The following is a 21,118-nucleotide window of genomic DNA, read 5'->3' on the forward strand; positions in this document are numbered from 1 at the left end:
TGTATGTTATAAACCACCCCGTATAGATGAGGGGGATGAGGCCCAGCTATTGTTGCAAATGGAGGAGGCTTCAAAACTGGGTCAAGTTGTTGTTATGGGGGACTTTAATTATCCGGACATTGACTGGAGTAATGGGGTGGCTAAGTCAGAAAAAGCTAGTAGGTTTGTAAATATGCTAAATGACAACTTTTTATTTCAGGCAGTTCAAGAACCCACTAGGAATGACTCTATTTTGGACCTGGTGATTTCTAATAATAATGAACTTATCTCTAACATTTGTGTGGGTGAGCATTTGGGGAACAGTGATCACAACATGGTCTCCTTTGAGATAATGCTGCAGAGACAGCGCTATAAGGGAGTAACTAAAACACTCAATTTTAGACGTGCAGACTTTGCCAGTATAAGGGCATCTCTGCAATGTGTCAACTGGGAAAGGCTTTTCATGGGGTTAGACACAGAAGGAAAATGGAACATCTTTAAAACATTGCTTTGTAGGTATACGCAACAGTATATCCCCCTAGTAAGCAAGGAGAGGCATCGCAAAGCAAAACCTTTATGGCTGAATAAAAGTGTTATTGTCGAGGTTGGTAAGAAAAAACGTGCTTTTAGGGCATTCAAGTTAGCTGGGACAGCAGAAACTTTCATCAGGTACAAGGAAGCAAATAAAGCATGCAAAAAAGCTATCAGGCAAGCTAAAATAGAGATGGAAAGGGATATTGCTGCTAGGAGTAAAAAGAATCCAAAATTATTTTTTAATTATGTGAATAGTAAAAAAATGAAGCAAGAAGGGGTGGGAACTTTATTATCACGGGGGGGTACGTTGGTTGATGAAAACGGGGAAAAAGCTGAAATTTTGAACTCTTATTTTTCATCTGTCTATACATCTGAGGAGCCAGATAATGAAGGCTTCCCTTGTAATATGCCCAGTTCTAGTAATTTAGCTACTGACGCATGGGTCACTCGGGAGGAAATTCAAAAGAGACTTGAACATGTAAAGGTAAACAAAGGTCCAGGGCCGGATGGGATTCATCCCAGGGTATTAAATGAGCTGAGCGCTGTGATTGCCAAACCTCTTCACTTAATTTTTCAGGATTCATTGAGGTCTGGCATGGTGCCAAGAGACTGGCGGATTGCTAATGTGGTGCCGTTATTTAAAAAGGGATCCCGTTCTCAGCCTGAAAACTATAGGCCTGTTAGTCTGACATCAGTAGTAGGAAAACTTTTGGAAGGGGTAATAAGGGATAGGGTACTTGAATACATTGCAGTTCACAATACTATTAGTTTGTGCCAGCATGGTTTTATGCGTAACAGATCTTGCCAGACTAATTTAGTTGCCTTTTATGAGGAGGTGAGTAGGAACCTTGATGCTGGAATGGCAGTTGATGTCATCTACTTGGACTTTGCTAAAGCGTTTGATACAGTACCTCACAGAAGGTTAATGATCAAATTAAGGAATATTGGCCTAGAACATAATATTTGTAATTGGATAGAGAACTGGCTGAAGGATAGAGTACAAAGAGTGGTTGTAAATGGAACATTTTCTAATTGGACCAGTGTGGTTAGTGGAGTACCGCAGGGGTCAGTCCTTGGGCCTTTGCTGTTTAACTTGTTTATTAATGACCTGGAGGTGGGCATAGACAGTATTGTTTCTATTTTTGCTGATGACACTAAATTGTGCAAAACTATAAGTTCCATGCAGGATGCTGCCGCTTTGCAGAGCGATTTGACAAAATTAGATAACTGGGCAGCAAACTGGAAAATGAGGTTCAATGTTGATAAGTGCAAAGTTATGCACTTTGGTAGAAATAATATAAACGCAAACTATCTACTGAATGGTAGTGTGTTGGGGGTTTCCTTAATGGAGAAGGATCTAGGGGTTTTTGTTGATAACAAGTTGTCTAATTCCAGGCAGTGTCATTCTGTGGCTACTAAAGCAAATAAAGTGCTGTCTTGTATAAAAAAGGGCATTGACTCAAGGGATGAGAACATAATTTTGCCCCTTTATAGGTCCCTGGTAAGGCCTCACCTTGAGTATGCAGTGCAGTTTTGGGCTCCAGTCCTTAAGAAGGATATTAATGAGCTGGAGAGAGTGCAGAGACGTGCAACTAAACTGGTTAAGGGGATGGAAGATTTAAACTATGAGGTTAGACTGTCGAGGTTGGGGTTGTTTTCTCTGGAAAAGAGGCGCTTGCGAGGGGACATGATTACTCTGTACAAGTACATTAGAGGGGATTATAGGCAGTTGGGGGATGTTCTTTTTTCCCATAAAAACAATCAACGCACCAGAGGTCACCCCTTTAGATTAGAGGAACGGAGCTTCCATTTGAAGCAGCGTAGGTGGTTTTTCACGGTGAGGGCAGTGAGGTTATGGAATGCCCTTCCTAGTGATGTGGTAATGGCAGATTCTGTTAATGCCTTTAAGAGGGGCCTGGATGAGTTCTTGATCAATCAGAATATCCAAGGCTATTGTGATACTAATATCTACAGTTAGTACTAGTGGTTGTATTTATAGTTTATGTATGTGAGTATAGATTGGTAGGTGTGGGTTAGGTGTGCTGGGTTTACTTGGATGGGTTGAACTTGATGGACACAGGTCTTTTTTCAACCCTATGTAACTATGTAACTATGTAACAGGACAATTCGGTCTGCATGACTAATTTGCACATTTTGCCAACAGCTTTGTCTAAATGAAACACTAAGAGCCAACAGAAGTGTTATTTTCAATTTGATTTATCTTCTTAAGTGTATATAAAATTTATTTTTGGCTTATCTTGCAATTTCTGTCTTGCCTAAGAAGCCATTTTCCCACTGGCAGGCTGGTCCCAAGCTCTTTGCTTCTTCCCACAGACATCCTAATGTGTTTTTAATCCCACTTAAAGAATACAGAAGAAGGATGGCCTAGCAGTCATGGAGGGTGGTGACAATTATTAACATTAAAAAAAAAAAAAAAAGTAGTTTAAATGAGGTGCTTATTGATTAGAGTAAATCATGAAAAACATTCACGCAATATGATGTCCATATGGGCCTGCCAGTTTAATCTCAATCTCTTGCTTTGTTCTTTGACGCATAACAAAGTAGTAGAACCAATCTGTAGGCAGTTAAAGTTTGAGCAAACTACTGCAACATGACAACAAAATATACTATCACTATACTATAACACAACACACAAGCATATAGACAGGCAGTACTACTTATATATAATACCAATATGTTAATTTTAGCCACACACACACACACCATTCTGTATCAGTTAGGACATATACATTTCTTAACAGAGTTTGTTAACCATTTATGGATGGGACCCAGAAGAAATATTGAGTCAATGCAGGAGGTAATTTTATGCACATTAAATTGTATTTTTGCTTTTGGATATTTCACTATATTTTAAGTGGTCATTTGAAACTCTCAACAACACGGTGACCTATTTCTTCTTCCAGACCCATAGGTTAAGAACTTATGGAGTAAAAGGGAAACAGTAAAAGGATAAATTAAATTTAAAAATAAGTCAGGCTAAATTTACTTAACTGTGTTGCCTCTCTAGTGCATATGCTTAAAGGAAAAAGCAGTCCATGTCACTGGTATGAGAAACACACAACTAACAAGCAGAATTTAAAGTTTTTCATTGCTGACCAATAGCACCTGTTAAAATACTTCAAATTAGGAGAAGCCTGTATTCAGTTTTTTTTCTCTCTTTAATAATCTTTATCACTTATTAAGTCCACTGGTGTGTAAAGCAGCAGTGATAGTTAGGCTGTAAAAATGTAATTATTGAGAGATTTACATACTTTTCAGCAACATGTTTAGGCAAATTTAGAGGCAACACATATTAAGGTTATGCAGGCCAAACTTATTTTTTACCTTTCTAGCTCTTTTTTGTTGTTTTTTTGTTTTGACCTAAAATAGAAATGATCTATATTCAGTTCATAAAATCCATTCTGGGTAACTTGAAAATTAAAGACAAACCAATATCTAAATTTAAATTAAAAATCTTAATTAAACAAGATAAATCATGCAGTTTCAATAGTTCAGTCAAAGAGGAAAAAAAATGCATTTTCAATACAAAACTGAACTTAATTTTAGCGTAATTTAGTCAGAGTTTACCTGGGGTGATAGTCTCTAGCGTTGCAGAATTAACTTTCCGAGTGCTTGTTAAATGCTTGCTTGTGGAGCCAACAAACAGAAGGAAGAAAACCACATCATCTACTAATTCACTTTCTTCTGTGAGCTGCACGGTTAAGACACAGTCACCCTGGGATTTAATCAGAATGTTGGTAAGAAATTCATTTCACCTTGGCTGTTCATTAGTGATTTGTAAAGTAAACTTCTGCCTATCCAGAAAAAAAAATATTCATCCAAGTGATGCTGTCAACTTATTTGTTTGCAGAATGCTACAGATACTACAGATCTACACTTAAAGGAAAACTAATGTTTAACAAAGAATTAGGCTAGATATGCTATGCCTTATAATTTTGGCCTTTTTTCTAGCCCAAGGCAACCACAGCCCTTTAGCTGTGAATATCAGTGCTTCAGAAGATGCCGCAATGACTGATCCACTGCGCATGCTTTGGTCTGCTGTCAGTTAACGGAGTATAGGGAGCATTTCACAATATACAGTGTGCATATATATTATATTTCAGTTATATATAGATGAGCACTACATGGATGATTATTGCTGTAAGGATGCATGTCATCTATCCAGCTGGTCAACACTACAGCGTGGGTTAGACCGAGCGCTGGCGATTTCTTTCTGTGTTTTGTGTACAAATTGTAGCCAAATTTTGCTTCTAGCTGCTATGTAGCCTTTAAACCAATGAATCACTTTCATGCGTGTGCTAATGAGCTGGGGCTTAAAAGCACCCTGCTTTTCCACTAGAGCCTTTTTGAGCTAAAGGTAGGTGCAATAGGTCTTAATACTCAGTCACATTGTTTTCTGGGGGACTTTATTTTAATTGCATCACAGACTCAAAGTCATTAGACAGTGTAGGACTCACGTACAATGAGGGGCCTTGACGTGGCACGTGAGCTTACATATTTTGGCCAACGTGTGGTACTAACACCTCATTTTTTGTAAAAATTATTTTTAAAGACAAACTAAGCGCTGGCAAACTTTCTTTCTCTTTGTGTATGATTAATGGCTTTTTATCGTTTATAGCAGCTGGTCAACTCCAGATTGTGGGTTAGACCGAGCGCTGGCAATTTCTTTCTGTGTTTTGTGTACAAATTGTAGCCAAATTTTGCTTCTAGCTGCTATGTAGCCTTTAAACCAATGAATCACTTTCATGTGTGTGCTAATGAGCTGGGGCTTAAAACCTCCCTGCTTTTCCACTAGAGCCTTTTTGAGCTAAAGGTAGGTGCAATAGGTCTTAATACTCAGTCACATTGTTTTCTGGGGGACTTTATTTTAATTGCATCACAGACTCAAAGTCATTAGACAGTGTAGGACTCACGTACAATGAGGGGCCTTGACGTGGCACGTGAGCTTACATATTTTGGCCAAAGTGTTGTACTAACACCTCATTTTTTGTAAAAAATTATTTTTAAAGGTAAACTAAGCGCTGGCAAACTTTCTTTATCTTTCCAGGGGATAACGGCCCACACAAGGTAACCCATGACACTTTTCCAAGCAGTTAGTGGAGACCAAATAACAGAGTGTACAATAGCCCCTGCCCTTAGGCATATTGCAAAAAACAAAGCTGTTAAGGATTATTGAAGTTATTATGGCAGATCTACAGCAACTAAACCTGGAAAAGCACCCACTCTCCCCCATCAGTTTTGTAAGTCCCATGGCCCGTGGACTTGAGCTTCTTGCCAAACTGCATGGTTCATTCAGTACAAGCCCCAACAGTCACAATGCTGCATTTTAAAAATTAATTGCTCACCTGATTTGGCCACAATGAGCCTTCCAGCACATTATTAGAAATGTCTTCCTGACAGGCACCAGTCCAGATAGCCAACAGTGTAGTAACTGCAGCTTCAATTAGCTTAAAAATCCCAAACTTTAGGTGACTTAAAAAAAACGAAGTGCTGCATACGCCTCCCTGCAGCAATTAACTTTATTGCCAGTGGGAAGGCAATTCAGGGAGATTAAATCTCGGCTACTGAACGACTAACCTCCTTGTGTCACACTGCCCTAAGGCTCCTGGTCTGCCATTTTTTACTCGTAAGCCACACTCAGATGTAAAAAGTGTTGGTGAGTAACACAGGCATAAAAAAAGTTCTTTAGATGCAATGTATATTTTGTTTGTACTAATCTTCCCTTTTAATTTTGTTCTCCCCCACCCCTCTTTATAAAACTTAATAAAAATTATAAGTTACAAAAAAAAAAAAAAAGTTCTTTAGATGATGCAAAATAAGGGCTGTAATTGGCTATTTGGAAGCCCATGTGGACTGCTAGCCTGCAGAAGGCTCTGTTTGAAGTAAAATTGCATCTCTATGCTTCCAAAAGTTGTCTCAAAGCCAGAAACGTAAAGATGGGCACCTACTTTGAGGTAGCTGGGAGCAACATCAAAGGGAGAAGTGAGCAACATGTTGCCCCTGAGCATTTTTCCTAGTGCTACTTGGCCTAGTTGTTACTATGCAATCCTTTATTGGTAGCCCAGGCCCAAATAACCATATGGTGGTTTATGAAAGATCATTAAACTGATAAAAGGTACTAGAAACAGATATGGAGTATTGTTACAAAAAGACACAAGAAAGGAATTCCAGTGCAAGGCAGAATCAATATTGAAAAAAGTCTTTGACAAAACATTTCACAAACCAATCCACCTTGAACTGGCTTGCACCCTGGATCAGTTTATCCATTTGTATATATGGTTTTCTATTAAGAACACCATGGCTGTAAAATCTTATAGCAAACTACAAAGGGCCTGCAATCTGCTCTCCATCTGCTCTTTGCCCTGCTTAGCAGTTCAAGTGACCACTTTTAGCTGTTAGTATAGAAACCTTTCAAAAATTATTCAAAAAAAAAAAGTAAAGACGTTGCTAGCACATCCAGTATCCGATGTAACCTAACTATAATGAATGCAGAAGCGACAATGTACAAATGGATTATTCGGAAGACAGATATATTAGCCAACAACACAGCACAAAGGGCTACAGTCTCCTTCTTGATGTGACACTTGTTAAACAGTGATAGTTGTGTCTATGGAAGAGCACTTCTGTCTGTTGTGTATTTTTACACATGCTTGCCTAATCCCTGAGAACCATCTGGTATCCTTCAGCAAACTGTTCTGTATCCAGTTAGCAGCAAGAAGAAGCAGGTAATGCCGTATAAAAACAAAAAACCATAAAGTCCTATTCAAGTCCATTTTAATCTGCCCTAATATGAGAAAATGAGCCTACATTGACTGCCTTTATGCAGATCATAAAACTCCAAGGCAATTTCTATCCGCGTTACCATTTTCTGTAGAGATTCATTGTTATCATCAATTTAATTTTACACCAGGCAACTGCCTCGCACATTTTGGTAAGTCTTATTTAGAAACAATTTATTTGGTTGATACCACTTCATCACGGAGAGAATAAAACAGTTTGAGACATTAGAAGCATAAGCAAAGGCAAAATACATAAAAACAAAGCAGGCCCATATATCATAAAAGGCAAATGGTAAGCCATAGCAACCAAGATGATGTCTCCTTATAAACAGGAGACCAGCAAATGTCTGCTATAGGTGACTAGACCTTTAGAAAAAAATGCACACTATATTACATTTCTCCATAAAAGGCTAAGGTAATAAAAGGTGCAAAGTTTAAGTCACCTACAGCAACCAATCAGCAGAGCATTAGTAATGGGCAAACATTGCACCTTTTATTTCACACCTCTAAAGTCTTCAGTGATACCCTGCTTTCTTTTTTTTAGTGAGGGACAAATCAGACAGGCAAGCATTCAACTGCTGCTGGCACAATAATGGGCTGTTCTCAAACTGAAGGGATGAAAAAATAATTTTGCCTTTTTTATAGGTTCCTGGTAAGGTCTCATCTTGAATATGCAGTGCAGTTTTGGGCTCAAATCCATAAGGCTAATATCACACAGGGCGAGTCAGTTGCCCGCAACTAACTGCTCCGGCCAACGCATCACTTCGGCTTTCCAAAGATGTACAAAGTTTCCTCCTGCAGGCAACTTTGGTAGAAAGGCATTTTGGAGTGGTAGCAGAGATCTTTCACAACCAATTAACTTGCTCCGTGTGCCATTAGCCTAAGAAGTATATAGTGAGTGCAAAGATGTGCAACTAAACTAGTAAATGAGTTGAAAGATTTAAACAATAAGATATGAATGTCAAGGCTGAGGGTTGTTTTCTCTGGGAAAAAAATGGGACATGATTACTTGGTACAAGTACATTGGAGGGGATTATAGGCAGATAGGGGGTGTTCTTTTTTTCCCATAAAAATGATCAGTGCACCAGAGGCCACCCCTTTAGATTAGGGGATCAGATCTTTCATTTGAAGCGGCGTAGGTGGTTTTTCACAGTGAGGGCAGTAGGGTTGTGATGACGTGATGACAGATTCTATTTTTTTAAGTTTTTTTATTATGTTATATAGAATTGCAAGTTCTTAGCAACTTTTCAATTGGTCTTCATTTTTTGAATTGTTTTCCTCTTCTGACTCTTTTCAGCTTTCAAAAGAGGGTCACTGAAACCAGTAGCCAAAAAACTATTGATCTTTAAGCTGCAATTTGTTATTGTTACTTTTCATTACTTTCAAATTTGAACCATCTTATGATTTCTAGGATAATTTAGACCCTAGCAACCATATAGCTGCAATATGTTAAAAGTCAGATTTCCCTAAAATTAATCACATCACTTAGCCCAAACATGTTGGTTTTTAGGAAGATGTCATTCTCTAAAACTAGCAGTAACTTGTAAAATATAATAGCCAGGCTGTGGCTATTAAAAATTATTTTGAGAATCATAACTGGCCCAGGATTCTAGACTGTCCTGTTAAAGCACATAATAAAAATTACGGAAACTGAACTTAAGCTACATTTCTTTTAGCTACCTTCAAATGACCTCATGCTTTCATTATCAAACCTAAGTATAACCACTTGAGAATCCAAAAGCAGAAGGCAATGAAATGGGTCAAGAGTACAAGGGAAGGTCAAAGTCATTGAACAAGACCTGGTTATGTAGTGCTACTTTCACCAAACGATAAAGACCAGACTCCAGAGAATAACCAACTTTATCCATCACGTTGAGAAGAAGGAAATAATTTCACATGAACTTTGCCCCTGATCAGCAGTCTGCTTTGCATATTGATATAAGGTGAATTGTTAAACAAAAAGCATAAAGAGCAGAATAAATTCCTCGGGAGCACAACAAAGAAGTTACAATACATATTTGCTACAAATTTGCCCAGTGTGCAATTAAGAAACGTAAATCCAAAGGATCGCTGATACAAAGCATTGCACATAAAACATTACAAAACAGTACACAACAGATGACTGCTAAATTATTCCATACAATATAGGAAATATTCTGCACCTTTCAATGACCCCAGATTTCACAAGTTACTATAAACTTTCATGACCATAAGGAAGAGTTGACAATATATTTAAAGGAAAGATAACACATTATTAATATAGTTTAAATATCAATTATTCTCCTTAGCTTGCGGACACAGCATTAATTATCACTATATTTGATTTTAAAGACTGGACGTCAGTACATTTCATTCATAACTGACTGTCATTAATCACTTGTCTGACAGCAACTGAATGCAAGAGTTTCAGTCTCAGCAGCCATCATATCTACTAATTAGACTGTGTCTGTGGTGTGCTGTATCTGGAAAATATTCATGAACACCAGCCCCAGGGTAAACACCAGAAGTCTCCAGCATGCCTTAGGGATTTGTATGTATTTTTAGCAAACAATACATTACAATTTTAAAATATTTCTATATAACACACCATTTATCAGGAAATCCAAGAGGATTAATGGTTTCACTTATCCTGGCGAAAATGTTTAAGCTGTCCCTATTATCAGTGCACTCAGTTATCAAGAATCCAAAAAGTATATCATCTCTTTTCACTTTCTCACCAGGAGTTTAAAAAAAAAAAAAAAAATTACAGAAAAATCTTTGGTGACTTTTTAACTGATAGAATTCAGGACACATCTGCAAGCTAAAAGGATTGAGGAGACCGCCTCATACGTATGCAAATAAGTCATAACAGGATTCTGGGAAGAAATTCCTTAAGGCTCCTAGAAAAGTCCCATTTACATGGGTTTATCCTATAGGCTAAAGCTCACCCACTGGGTTTAAAGCAGAAGCCAGGATAATAGCTGATCACTTAGACACATCTGCAACAATTATAACGGATATCCCAGTCTCACAGCTGCTGAAAACCTGTAGGTGAAAAATCCTACTAGGAATAAATAAAAAAAAAAATCTGAATCATAGAACCTTGGTGTAAATTGTTTGGGAAAAACTGAAGATCACATCCCTTCTCTGGCTCAAACTGTTTCCTTTTCCATGTGTGAAACACCACCCACCAAAAAAAAAAAAAACATGCATGCATGTATGTACCCAACATGACTTTTGATAACTTGAGAAAAAATATTTGAAATTACAGAAAAAGGAGCAAATTTGCAGAGGAGAATACTCAACATTTGATTATTTTGCTTGACAATGTTAATGCAGAGACAGAATTGAATTATTTTTTCCATTCTGCGGCATATTACAGAATTATTCAGGCCTGGACCTCAAGGGGGATGGAAAATTTAACCTGACTACTGAATAAAAAAAAGACGTTATTTGTCATACTGTGTTACTAAAAATGATGTACAGGTATGGGACCAGTTATCCGGAAACCCATTATCTAGAAAGTTCCGAATTATGGGAAGGCCATCTCCCATAAACTCTATTATAATAAAATAATTGACTTTTTTTAATGTTTTTTAATTATTACAGAGAAAAAGTAAATCAGTCTTAAAAATTAGCATTATTTGCTTATAATGGAGTCTATGGGAGACGGCCTTTCCGTAATTCGAAACTTTCTGGATAACAGGTTTCTGAATAAGGGATCCCATACCTGTATAAAGTCGAGTCATTACAGAAAAATACTGGAACTGTCGCAGAAATTAAATTCTACAGACTTCTGTTTGAATTTTCCATTTGTGTTTATGTAATGGAATTATAATTTAGAAAAGGGGGTTGGGCAGCAAGGAAACATACTTGGAAGACAAGCTCATGGTTATTGATGGGAAGTTATAATACATGCAGTAAAAGAGAACTGACAGTTACAGATGTAAAACATGCCACAAAAAAAACTATGCTTCTGTATTGGAAGACAATTAAATTGCTAAAATATGTGACTGCTTAATATGTGGCGTCCAGTATTATGCACATAATGCTAAATGTGCAGCAGAAGACTGGAAAAATACAGGATAAATCACAGACAAAGACCTATACACTGATGAGTTAGCCCCCCAGTAAAGTCAGTATTTAAGGGAGGGTACAGAATTCAGTTGCAAAGGTGCAAATATGTGAAGATGCAAACAAAAGAGTAAAATTAGCCACAGACAGACAGATCTGTTCCAAACAACAATCTAAAGCTGACCATACACGTTCAGATTGTAGTTCCAACGAAAATGTTCCAATATCGGTTGTATGTTTAAATGCAACAATCTGAAACTAACATTCAGACTACAAACTGTAGGATAAAGCCCTTAAAATACAAATTGGAGGATGTGCTGAAAAAGAAATAGTTGGCAGACACCAGTCGTATGAAAGTGATCTCCATTTTAGTTCCCCCAAGGATATCGTCCGATACACAATACATGTGCAGATTTTTTTTTAGCTGACAGACATTTTCTAACCTGGCCGATCGACTAAACGACCATCGCCATGGTACAAAAATTAACAGGACGATAATTTGGAGCCAACACACGGTCGGTACGTGTATGGTCAGATAAGTATGGCCCCAAAAGTAACATTTTAGGTTCAATACCCAACCAACCAATGACGGCATTTCCATGAAAGTGAAAATTTAGCCAAAAACATTCCAAGGTGACTGACCTAGCCACAGAATATGTTCTGTCTGGCCTACCATTACACCAAACTAGTGGTTGCAGTAGGCCTTTTAGCCTAAAACTAGCATGTACATTCTCAAATATATGCGTTCTCTGCCTTTTCCTAAAGAACAAAAAAAAAATCATTTTTCATTTAAGAACCTAATAAAAAAAGCTTTCTAGTGTCTGTCAGTAAGCCTAAAATACAGGTCCTAATCCAATATATATTTATCATGTAAATGCTCAAAACACTGCATGACTTTTCCTGTTTCACTACAAGCTACTGTCCCTGCTGGGAAGCTGCTCTAACTCAGAAAGGCTCACTCCACGCAGGGTGCTTCAGTAGACTTTGCCTGGTGGGAAAGAGGTAAGAAGCACAGTACAGTTTAAAATACTAAAAAACAGATGTGTGAGCAAAAGGTATCCTTCTGAGCCATATTTTATGCTATTGGTATTCACTATAAAGGGAATTAGACAGTACGGCATTTACCCTACAAAAGCTACATTAATTATGTATCAGTGTTTGCAGATGACACACATTTCTGCAGCCCAATCAGGATGTGGCATCTTTGCAGCAGGATTTTGACAAACTGGCAATCTGGGCGGCAAAGTATCAGATGAGATTTAGGGGCAGAGTTATTAAAATTCCATAGTTTCTAATTTGTTTTTATTTTGACTGAATTTGTTTTCCCAAATTTCTGATATTTACTAAAAAATCGTTGCAAGAAAAAGTTGCTCTGGGAAAAGTCGTAACAAACTCGACTTTTTCTAATTGCCACTGCAAATATTCAGACTTCATCACATTTGTACACAAAAAGAGGTTGTGGGAGCACATTTGTGCTGTGGCGATTTCATTTTTGGACAAAACCCAGCGAAATCTCTAAAGCCTCAAGACATAAGAAAAAACTTCAAGGAAAGGGACCCCGCCAATGTTTAGGTGCATTGTAAATCAAGTTGCAAAAATCGATGGTTAGTAAATGAGCCTATTAATGTCAATAAATGTCATGCACTTGGGACCTAAAAATATGCAAGCCACTTATACCCTTAATGGGACCCTCATACCCACTGGAAAAGGACCTTAGAGTCCTTGTAGATAATAAACTTGGCTGGAGCAAGCAATGCCAGGCAGCAGCTGCAAGGGCAAACAAGGTTTCTAGCTGTATTAAAGAGGCATAGATTCATGGGAGGAAGGTGTTATTTTTCAACTTTACAGAGCGCTGGTAAGGCCCCATCTAGAATATGCTGTGCAGTTTTGATGCTCAAACAGGACATTATTGAGTTGGAGAGGGTTCAGAGAAGGGCAACTAAGCTGGTAAAGGATATAGAAAGTCTCAGTTATAAAGAAAGACTGGTCAGGATGGGATTGTATATGCTGGAAAAAGCCACTTAAAGGAGACATATCCTATAAAAATGATGAATGTACCAGGGAATTATACTCCTCTAGATATAGAAGGATTGTGCTTAAAAAGTTGTGTTTCTGACTGATTTTTTGAGAAATTCCACAAAACCCCCACTAGCCCCGCCCATCTGTGCCACTTCCTGCTGGCTGAATTCTCTGGATGTGCAGGGGGGCCGGCGGCCCTCCATACCCTGCACTGTAGGATAGGAACCAATCAGCAGCTAGGCTGACCTGATAGGGAACTGAAGCCTCTCTGTGCTTGTGTGAGTGCAGGGCTGTGATTGGCTCTCCCCCTCCTACTGTGCTTCTGGCAGGGACCGTTAGGACACGCCCACTCTCCATTTCACACTGGAGGGAGAAGTGAGAGGATCTATAGGGAGCTCCAATAAAGGGGCCATTGTTACAGAGAGAATTTATTTTTAGCACAAAGTGAAACCAGCACCGGATATTATTCATAATTGCCTACAGGGTTAGGGGTTTCCCATTTATCCAATATGTCTCCTTTAAGGGGTGGTATGATAACTATGATAAATATATAAAGGGATAATAATCTCTATAATGCTTTATTTACCAAAAGGTCATCCAACGAACACAAGGGCACCCATTTCGATTAGAACAAGGAGGCTCTGCCTGAATATTTAGAAAGGGTTTTAGTTTACAGTTAGAGCTGTGAAGTTGTGGATCTCTCTCCTTGAATCAGTCCAACTGGCTGGTTGGATGACTTTTCAGCAAGTAAGGGAATACAGGGTTACGGAAGACAGTACAAGCTTATCTAGGGACTGGTTTGATCTTTGAGTCAGTAAGGGATTTTTTCCCCTTCTGAGGCATATTACAGAGGCTTCAGGGTTTTTTGCCTTCCTGAGTCAATTAGCAGTTAGGCAGGTTACATGTAGGCATAAAAGGTTAGACTTGATGGACATGTGTCTTTTTTAATCTCTTACTATGTAACTATGTTGAAAATTGTCATGTGCCTTAAGACTTTTGCTTCAAATTGTTTGATTTCACTTGAAGACCAGCATGCTTTCAGATCAAATCTTTACTTCAGTACCTTAAAATATGATGGTTGGCCTGTCTCTTATCCAAAAGATTTTCAAAATGAGCTTGCAGTTCATTAAGGAATGCTTTGTGTTTACAACAGAAAAAACAATAACACATAAATAAATCTTTGGTTATGATAAACTTACATACAGTGGAGCTTGCTGTGGGTTTAGTTTCATGACCCAGGGCACTGTAACAAGAAAAGAAGAAATTATTATTAACAATAACAGAAATTACATGGAAGCAATAGGAAGGAATGGAAGAAATGTACTCTGTGTCACCTGAGATATGTTTGCTAAAACTAGTAGGCTGAATGGGAACCCAGATAATGAATAAGATGATGGAAAGTCATAACATTATAATAAACACAGTAATAATGGAGATATGTGAAATCTATGTGTTACTGATTACCCACAATAAGATCTAACAATAAGGTTTATAGAACATAAAACATTTACAGTCAATCATCACACTGCATATAAATGAAACATTTCTGAGTCCAATCCCACCCCATTTAATGAAAATGTAACCCAGTGGCATATGGAAGAAGAATATAGATAACAATCACAAGCACCACGCAGCAGCTAAATATGTAGCAAAAGGGAGACTAAAATTTATAACAATCCCCTTTTTGTACTATCTTTACTCAGTGAATCTTTCCAAGAGGTTAGAAATGCGCTTAATCTAATTACACATGGAATGATCGCTACAGAAGTAAGATTCTATACAACCACTACTTTTTTTTTATGTCTTACCAAATTTAGCACAAACATAAAGGCCAAATTATGAATTATGTAAATGGAGCTAAATTACAAGAGATTAACTGACAAGAGCGAGTGAAAGCCCAGTCATGCTCCTCTCCTAGATTGACAGTCTGTCATCTGCCATTTATGAGCAGATTTCAATGATGGTTTGGGGAGGCTTAGCTCACTGCACAGTTTGGAGGTAGTTTCACGGTAGTTTAACTGTACAAACAATCCTTTACCCCAAGCTATTGTTAGATAATTATGTACCCAATTTGTGTGGTTATACCCGTTTAGTGTAAGCAATTTTAAGAACTGGTTTAAGTATGTTAAAGGAAAATATCAACACAACTCAAATACCTGCCGCCATGCAGGATGCACAGCAACAATATTGGCATCACTGCAGGAAAACAATTGTAAAAATCCACATCTTATTTTACCAGAGATTCTGAAACATGTGACCAAACATATAATATTATATAATTATAATTAATAATATAGGATATATATGCACACAATATGACAAAATGGCACATCAAGTATGAAAATAATAATTTTCATTTTTGGTACAACTAGTTCTTTAATGTGATATAAACAAGGGCATGGGTTAGCCAAGCGAAGGACTAATTTTAGCTTTTCTCAGTCACACCCGATATTAGTGGCTATTTTATTCTATACACCCTAAATGCATAAATTAAAGGTGTGTGCCCTAATATGCTCACCCTAAATGTATATCCCTCCCACAGCTAATTATCAGCAACTTCAAACAGTTCTCTAAGTTAGGATATTTAGATATTTTGTATTTTAGAAGAGTTTAATTTCTGTTTATCAGAGCTAACTGTATTTTCAGTCTTGATCTTACTACATGTACTTTGTAACATTCCACAGTGCTGTGAAAAATAAATTGTCTCACTCTATCATCTGCATCAACTTAAATTCAGACAGTGGAAACAAAAGATATATTTAGAATAGATATGCTTTCATCAAAGCTAAAAAAAACCCTCTTTCAAATGAGACCTTGGGGGTGGTTACTTTTCAGCTGTGATTAAAATTGACTATTGTGTGACAGGGATATGAGTATAAGGAATACAGATATGCCCGGTGACTTGGTTTGGGATGTCATCGCTACTGCAAAGTTCATTCAAGTAGCAGCAAAAGTTATGAGTAATACAAACAGATTTTCTGTTTCGGTCTATGTGAGAACAAAGAGGGTAGGGGGGCAGCAAAGGGAAGCCGTCTAATGAGCTCCAGAACCATTACATCATATGGCTGAACTTGGGAAAAAAACACCACTTCCTGGCTTGAAGGTTATGCTCAAGAATCAACTAAATGAAAAAGGAAATTTCCCAAAGCTTTGCACAGTAGCCTTCTCCTGCTGGGAATTAGAGAAGCTATCCATAAGAGGACCTTATCTTAATATAATTAAGGTATTACTGGGAGAGTAATCTTGACTGCATGTGTAGTACAATGTGCCTGCAACAGGAAAACAACCCACCAGTAACTACATATAGCTTGGTAAAAGCGGTTTCATACTTAAGACAAAAAGGCATCTTTTTTTTCACTTCCAATGATTTCAACACTCACTGATGCAGTTTACAAAATAAACGCACACATATATGCTTACTCATCGGTCTAAAGGACTGATATCGGCAGCTAAAATCGGCCCGTGTATGGCCACCTTAAGAACCAACTCCTAAAGTAATTAGAAGAATAGTTTATGTTTACAAATACAAAAGGCATTGCTTTCCAATAGAAATACACTATGTTGTGCTTTACACCACTATGCCGATGGCATTAAGGGCCGTGGTAGACGGGGAGATTAGTCGCCCGTGACAAATCTCCCTTGTTGCGGGCGACTAATCTCCCCGATATGCCATCCCACCAGCTTGAATGTAAATCGCCAGTGGGATGGCATATGCGGTGCAACAATTTCGGGAAATTGATCTCCCCGTCTACCACGGCCTAAGGGAAAAATGTAACTTCTATATTTTGGAAGAACAGTAGGACCTTACTTTGTAGGACTGTTTTGTGTACAAGATTTATGAATGCTACAAATCACACAGGAGCAGCAATTCAGCTACAGTTTTTCTATGGTCTTACAACGAAGTCTGTAAACCATCACAAAATTTACCATTCCCTTGGACAGTTCTTTCTTCCAACAGTACGTTGTACACAATGTACTCTTTCTCTGCAGTGATAAATATAGGTTTCGATCTTCATCTAGCTCTCATGACCAATTATGAACCATTCCAGACTGACAAAGTGTTCTAAAGAAGCAGATCTGCTAAAGCTATTATATAATTATATGTCAGTTTTAGAAAATGGATTATTTGTATATTTTAAAATCTAATTTTTCAGTCTACAATTTATTTTAACCCTTATACTGTAGTGTTAGATCTTGAGTTGCCTTGATAATGTTTGTTATTTGCATTATACAGCCCTGTTTCAAGAAAATAAATTATCTTTTTATTTAGATGTCTATATCTCTAAGTGCTGGCATACTTGATACAGGCAACTGTTCCTTCTCGTCCAAGGTAAGAATCAAGGAAACCCCTTAATGTGGCCAAGCACGGCCTGACAAGAGCTGTTGATGGTCTCAGTCGGCAGCCTATCGGCCTACGTATGGGGCACTCAGACAGCTTGCAAACCCGACTGAGCAAATTTAAAAATCCTATCGGGGAGAGAGGTGGGCTTATCAGTGAAAAATCTGCTTGTTTAGCAGTTCTTGACATTTATGCCCACCATTAATTGTTGCACCAATAGATATTCTGATATATCTACCAGTAATCTGCTACACAAGGTTTAAGGGCTCTGGCACACGGGGAAATTAGTCTCCCGCGACAAAACTCCCTGTTCGCGGGCGACTAATCTCCCCGAGTTGCCATGGCCCGCCATCCCACCGGCGAACATGTAAGTTGCCGGCGGGATGGCACACACGGTGGCGCGATTTCGGCAAATCGCCGAAGTTGCCTCGCGAGGCTTTTTCGGCGATTTGCTGAAATCGCGCCGCCGCGTGTGCCATCCAACCGGCGACTTAGATTTTCGCCGGTGGGATGGCAGGTGAAGGCAACTCGGGGAGATTAATCGCCCGCGAACAGGGAGTTTTGTAGCGGGCGACTAATTTCCCCGTGTGCCAGAGCCCTAAAAATTCATAATACCAGCTTACATGCAACAGTAGTGGTAGGAAAGATTAAAATAAGAACAATGAATTTAGTTCCCTAAAGAAAGAGCTCCCTAATGGTTCCAATTAAAGGCCAGGAGGGCACTAAATATCCCCACTATAGGCCTAGGTGGTATTAGTCTCCTATTGAGTAGGTTAAAGGTGCTGTTGGAATCCATGCACCCATACACCACTTAAGTAGTAAGCTTAATGGGGCAGGGAACTCCTCCCCACCCCTTAATCTGTTTTTCTATCCTTGTAATGTATGTAATTGTATTGAATATGCACGTTACCCTTGCTTCTCTGAACAAAAACACAATGCCTCAAGACAAATTTCTCCTTCAGCTCAATGCACTGAACTTCCACATCTAACCCAAGTGAACAACAGACATAGCTTGTGTACATAATGGAAAACTTCAGTCATGAGGGATAGCAGTTAGCAAACTGAGTGCAGAGGTGGATGAGCTAGGACCCACTACAAATTGTTCCCACCCACAAGCAATTTGCCTGCAATGAAGAGCAGCTATATTCCAGCCAGAACCTGCATGGCAGGCTTTTATGTGCACAGTACCATAAATCAAGTAGTACAGGACTGATGTATGCAAGACTTCATTTGCCCTTTTACATTAATATAAAAGGCCAAATGCCTTTCCTTTTCTTTAGCTAAGGTGAACTTTATTGCCTTCTTTTTCAGCATTCCAATTTTTTTTTTATATCTTTTTGAAAAGAAGCCCGATATCTTTCTTGCAAGGTTACTTCATGCAAATAATTTAATGGGCAAATGTAATAAACGGTGCAAGGTTTGCAACTAGTCTAATCACCTACAGCATCTAATTAGCATTTACTGGTCACCTCTTCAAAAGCAAAGATGTTATTATTGGTTGCTCTGCATTACTGCAGCTGGACACAAAGTATTTTCTCTTCCATCTTGCAAATGGGAATATGCCTTTGTGTGTATATAACTCTAGTTTTCATATGTACATGCAATCCAGAATGGAGATCAAACAAATAACTAAACTAAATATAATTGGAAAATCAAATATCACTTAAAGAGCTGAACAGAGAAGACACAGGACACTCTCCAAGGTGCCAGTTGGAACGCGGAATGATGCATCAGCTTAATTTAACATTGGTTTTCCATGCTGAGCATGACCACTAAATTAAAAGCAAGAGAAAAATGGAGGAATGTGAAACAAGACATACATAGTACTTCAGCTGTTTTGTGGTTTTCACACATGCAAAATCAAATTGCAAAACTAAAATGCGCTGTATTGCAAAACAGATTGTGCCAAGCATTAAATATGTAGCAAGTTCTACTCTAAAGGGTTTCACTTCTAAAAATACAATGTTAAAGTAAGAGTCTTTCACTGGAGAAACACATTACTTCTAGGCAAGAGCTGCCGACTATATAAAAAAAGCAAAAGCCCATAAGAGAAGCTATGCTACTTGAGCCTATCCATGACTTTGCCTATAATATACTTTTCAATTTACACCCATAACAAAGTTAAATAAATGCATACATGACCTATAAATGGGAGACATTGTCCTTTGATAAAAAAAACAGTGCACAGCTTCACCCAAACTGATTTATCTGCTCTGAGCCATATCATACTGGGTGCCGCACACCTACAGTCCAGAGTGAACAAGTACAGACTGATAACTTTAATGACTTAAGCATAGATATCACCGTAAATTACATTCCCCTAGTGAATATATATATTATATTTAATTTTTAATTAAAAAAAAGAGCCTCTGTTCTCTTTCTTTTTATTTGTGGTTTCTCATATTGGCTTGGAGCAACCAAGGAATAGGCATCGGTGTGTGTAGAACGGGTTAGGTAGGTGGTACAGTAAAATGTGATTGTCTTTTGCAACAATGGTCACATTCACTGTTTGACATCAGAACATGTAAAAGTCATCTTCTGTGACCCTAGCCTAAAGTAAAAATATAAACCAGGCTGCTCAAACTCTAATCAAAAAAGAGGGAGTCATGCCCCATTTGTTAAGGTTAATGGCTAACTCATCTGAAAAATCCTGTAAATTAGGTGGGATTTTTTGTTGGCAAAAGGAATCAGGCAGGGACCAGAGATTTGGAGGTGAAAGCACGAACTGAATTTGCAGTAAATAGCTGGGAAGATTTTCTCAATAGCTTGCACACTTAGATCAGCCAGTCCTACCTAACAAGGCAAAGCTCCCACTTATTTTAATCATTAACTTTACAAATATGTATTATTTAAATAATATAAAAAATGTACCTTTTTATTTGAAAACCTCAGCTTTAAAGGAGAAGGTAAAAATTAAGTTTATCAGAAAGGTCTATGTAAATACAGCCATAAGCTGCACTGAGTTCTCTATCAAAATAAACACAGGATTTCTTGTCTCTTTTTTTGTGAACATGTTCTTCAGTATCAGACTTCCTCTCCTTTAGGGCTCCTTCAGATTTGGGGCACGAGTCTTTGCAGCTCTCTTCCTTTCCCCCTCCCTTTTTTTTTTTTGCTTCCCCTCCCATAAGAATTCATAAGAACTTACTCCCCCTCCCATCATAATGTGTGATCTCAGCTACCAACGGCTAGAGCTACAGCACAGACGCTACAGAGCCCAAGCTAAAATGGCAGTTGCTATGAGCTAGCTTTGTAGCAAATGCTAGCATTGTAGCAATTTTTTCGGTACCTCCAAAAGTATGCTTTTAAAGTGATACCACCCCTGTTAAACTGATGTATTTCTGTTGTAAAAATTGCTTAGTTTTGCAACTTTTCATCTTATATATTTTTTAGCTCA

The 21,118-nt window shown here is 38.2% G+C and overlaps 1 protein-coding gene across 11 annotated transcripts in view; it reads right to left on the reverse strand.

The window, feature by feature from the left end:
* akap13 (A-kinase anchoring protein 13) overlaps window positions 1-21,118 on the reverse strand; it is a 151,198-nt gene that overhangs the window by 106,844 nt on the left and 23,236 nt on the right. For 9 of the 11 annotated variants that reach the window (XM_012959563.3, XM_012959568.3, XM_012959566.3 and 6 more), the window contains 2 exons: window positions 14,585-14,628; window positions 4,102-4,249 (listed from right to left, as the gene is read on the reverse strand). In XM_012959563.3, the coding sequence (XP_012815017.2) occupies window positions 4,102-4,249; window positions 14,585-14,617 (181 nt within the window). In that variant the 5' untranslated portion in view covers window positions 14,618-14,628. The remainder of the gene's footprint in view (window positions 1-4,101; window positions 4,250-14,584; window positions 14,629-21,118) is intronic. The other 2 variants (XM_012959570.3, XM_012959571.3) reach the window with 1 other exon arrangement.

Source organism: Xenopus tropicalis, chromosome 3 (assembly GCF_000004195.4).
Source record: "Xenopus tropicalis strain Nigerian chromosome 3, UCB_Xtro_10.0, whole genome shotgun sequence".
Taxonomy (NCBI): Eukaryota; Metazoa; Chordata; class Amphibia; order Anura; family Pipidae; genus Xenopus; species Xenopus tropicalis.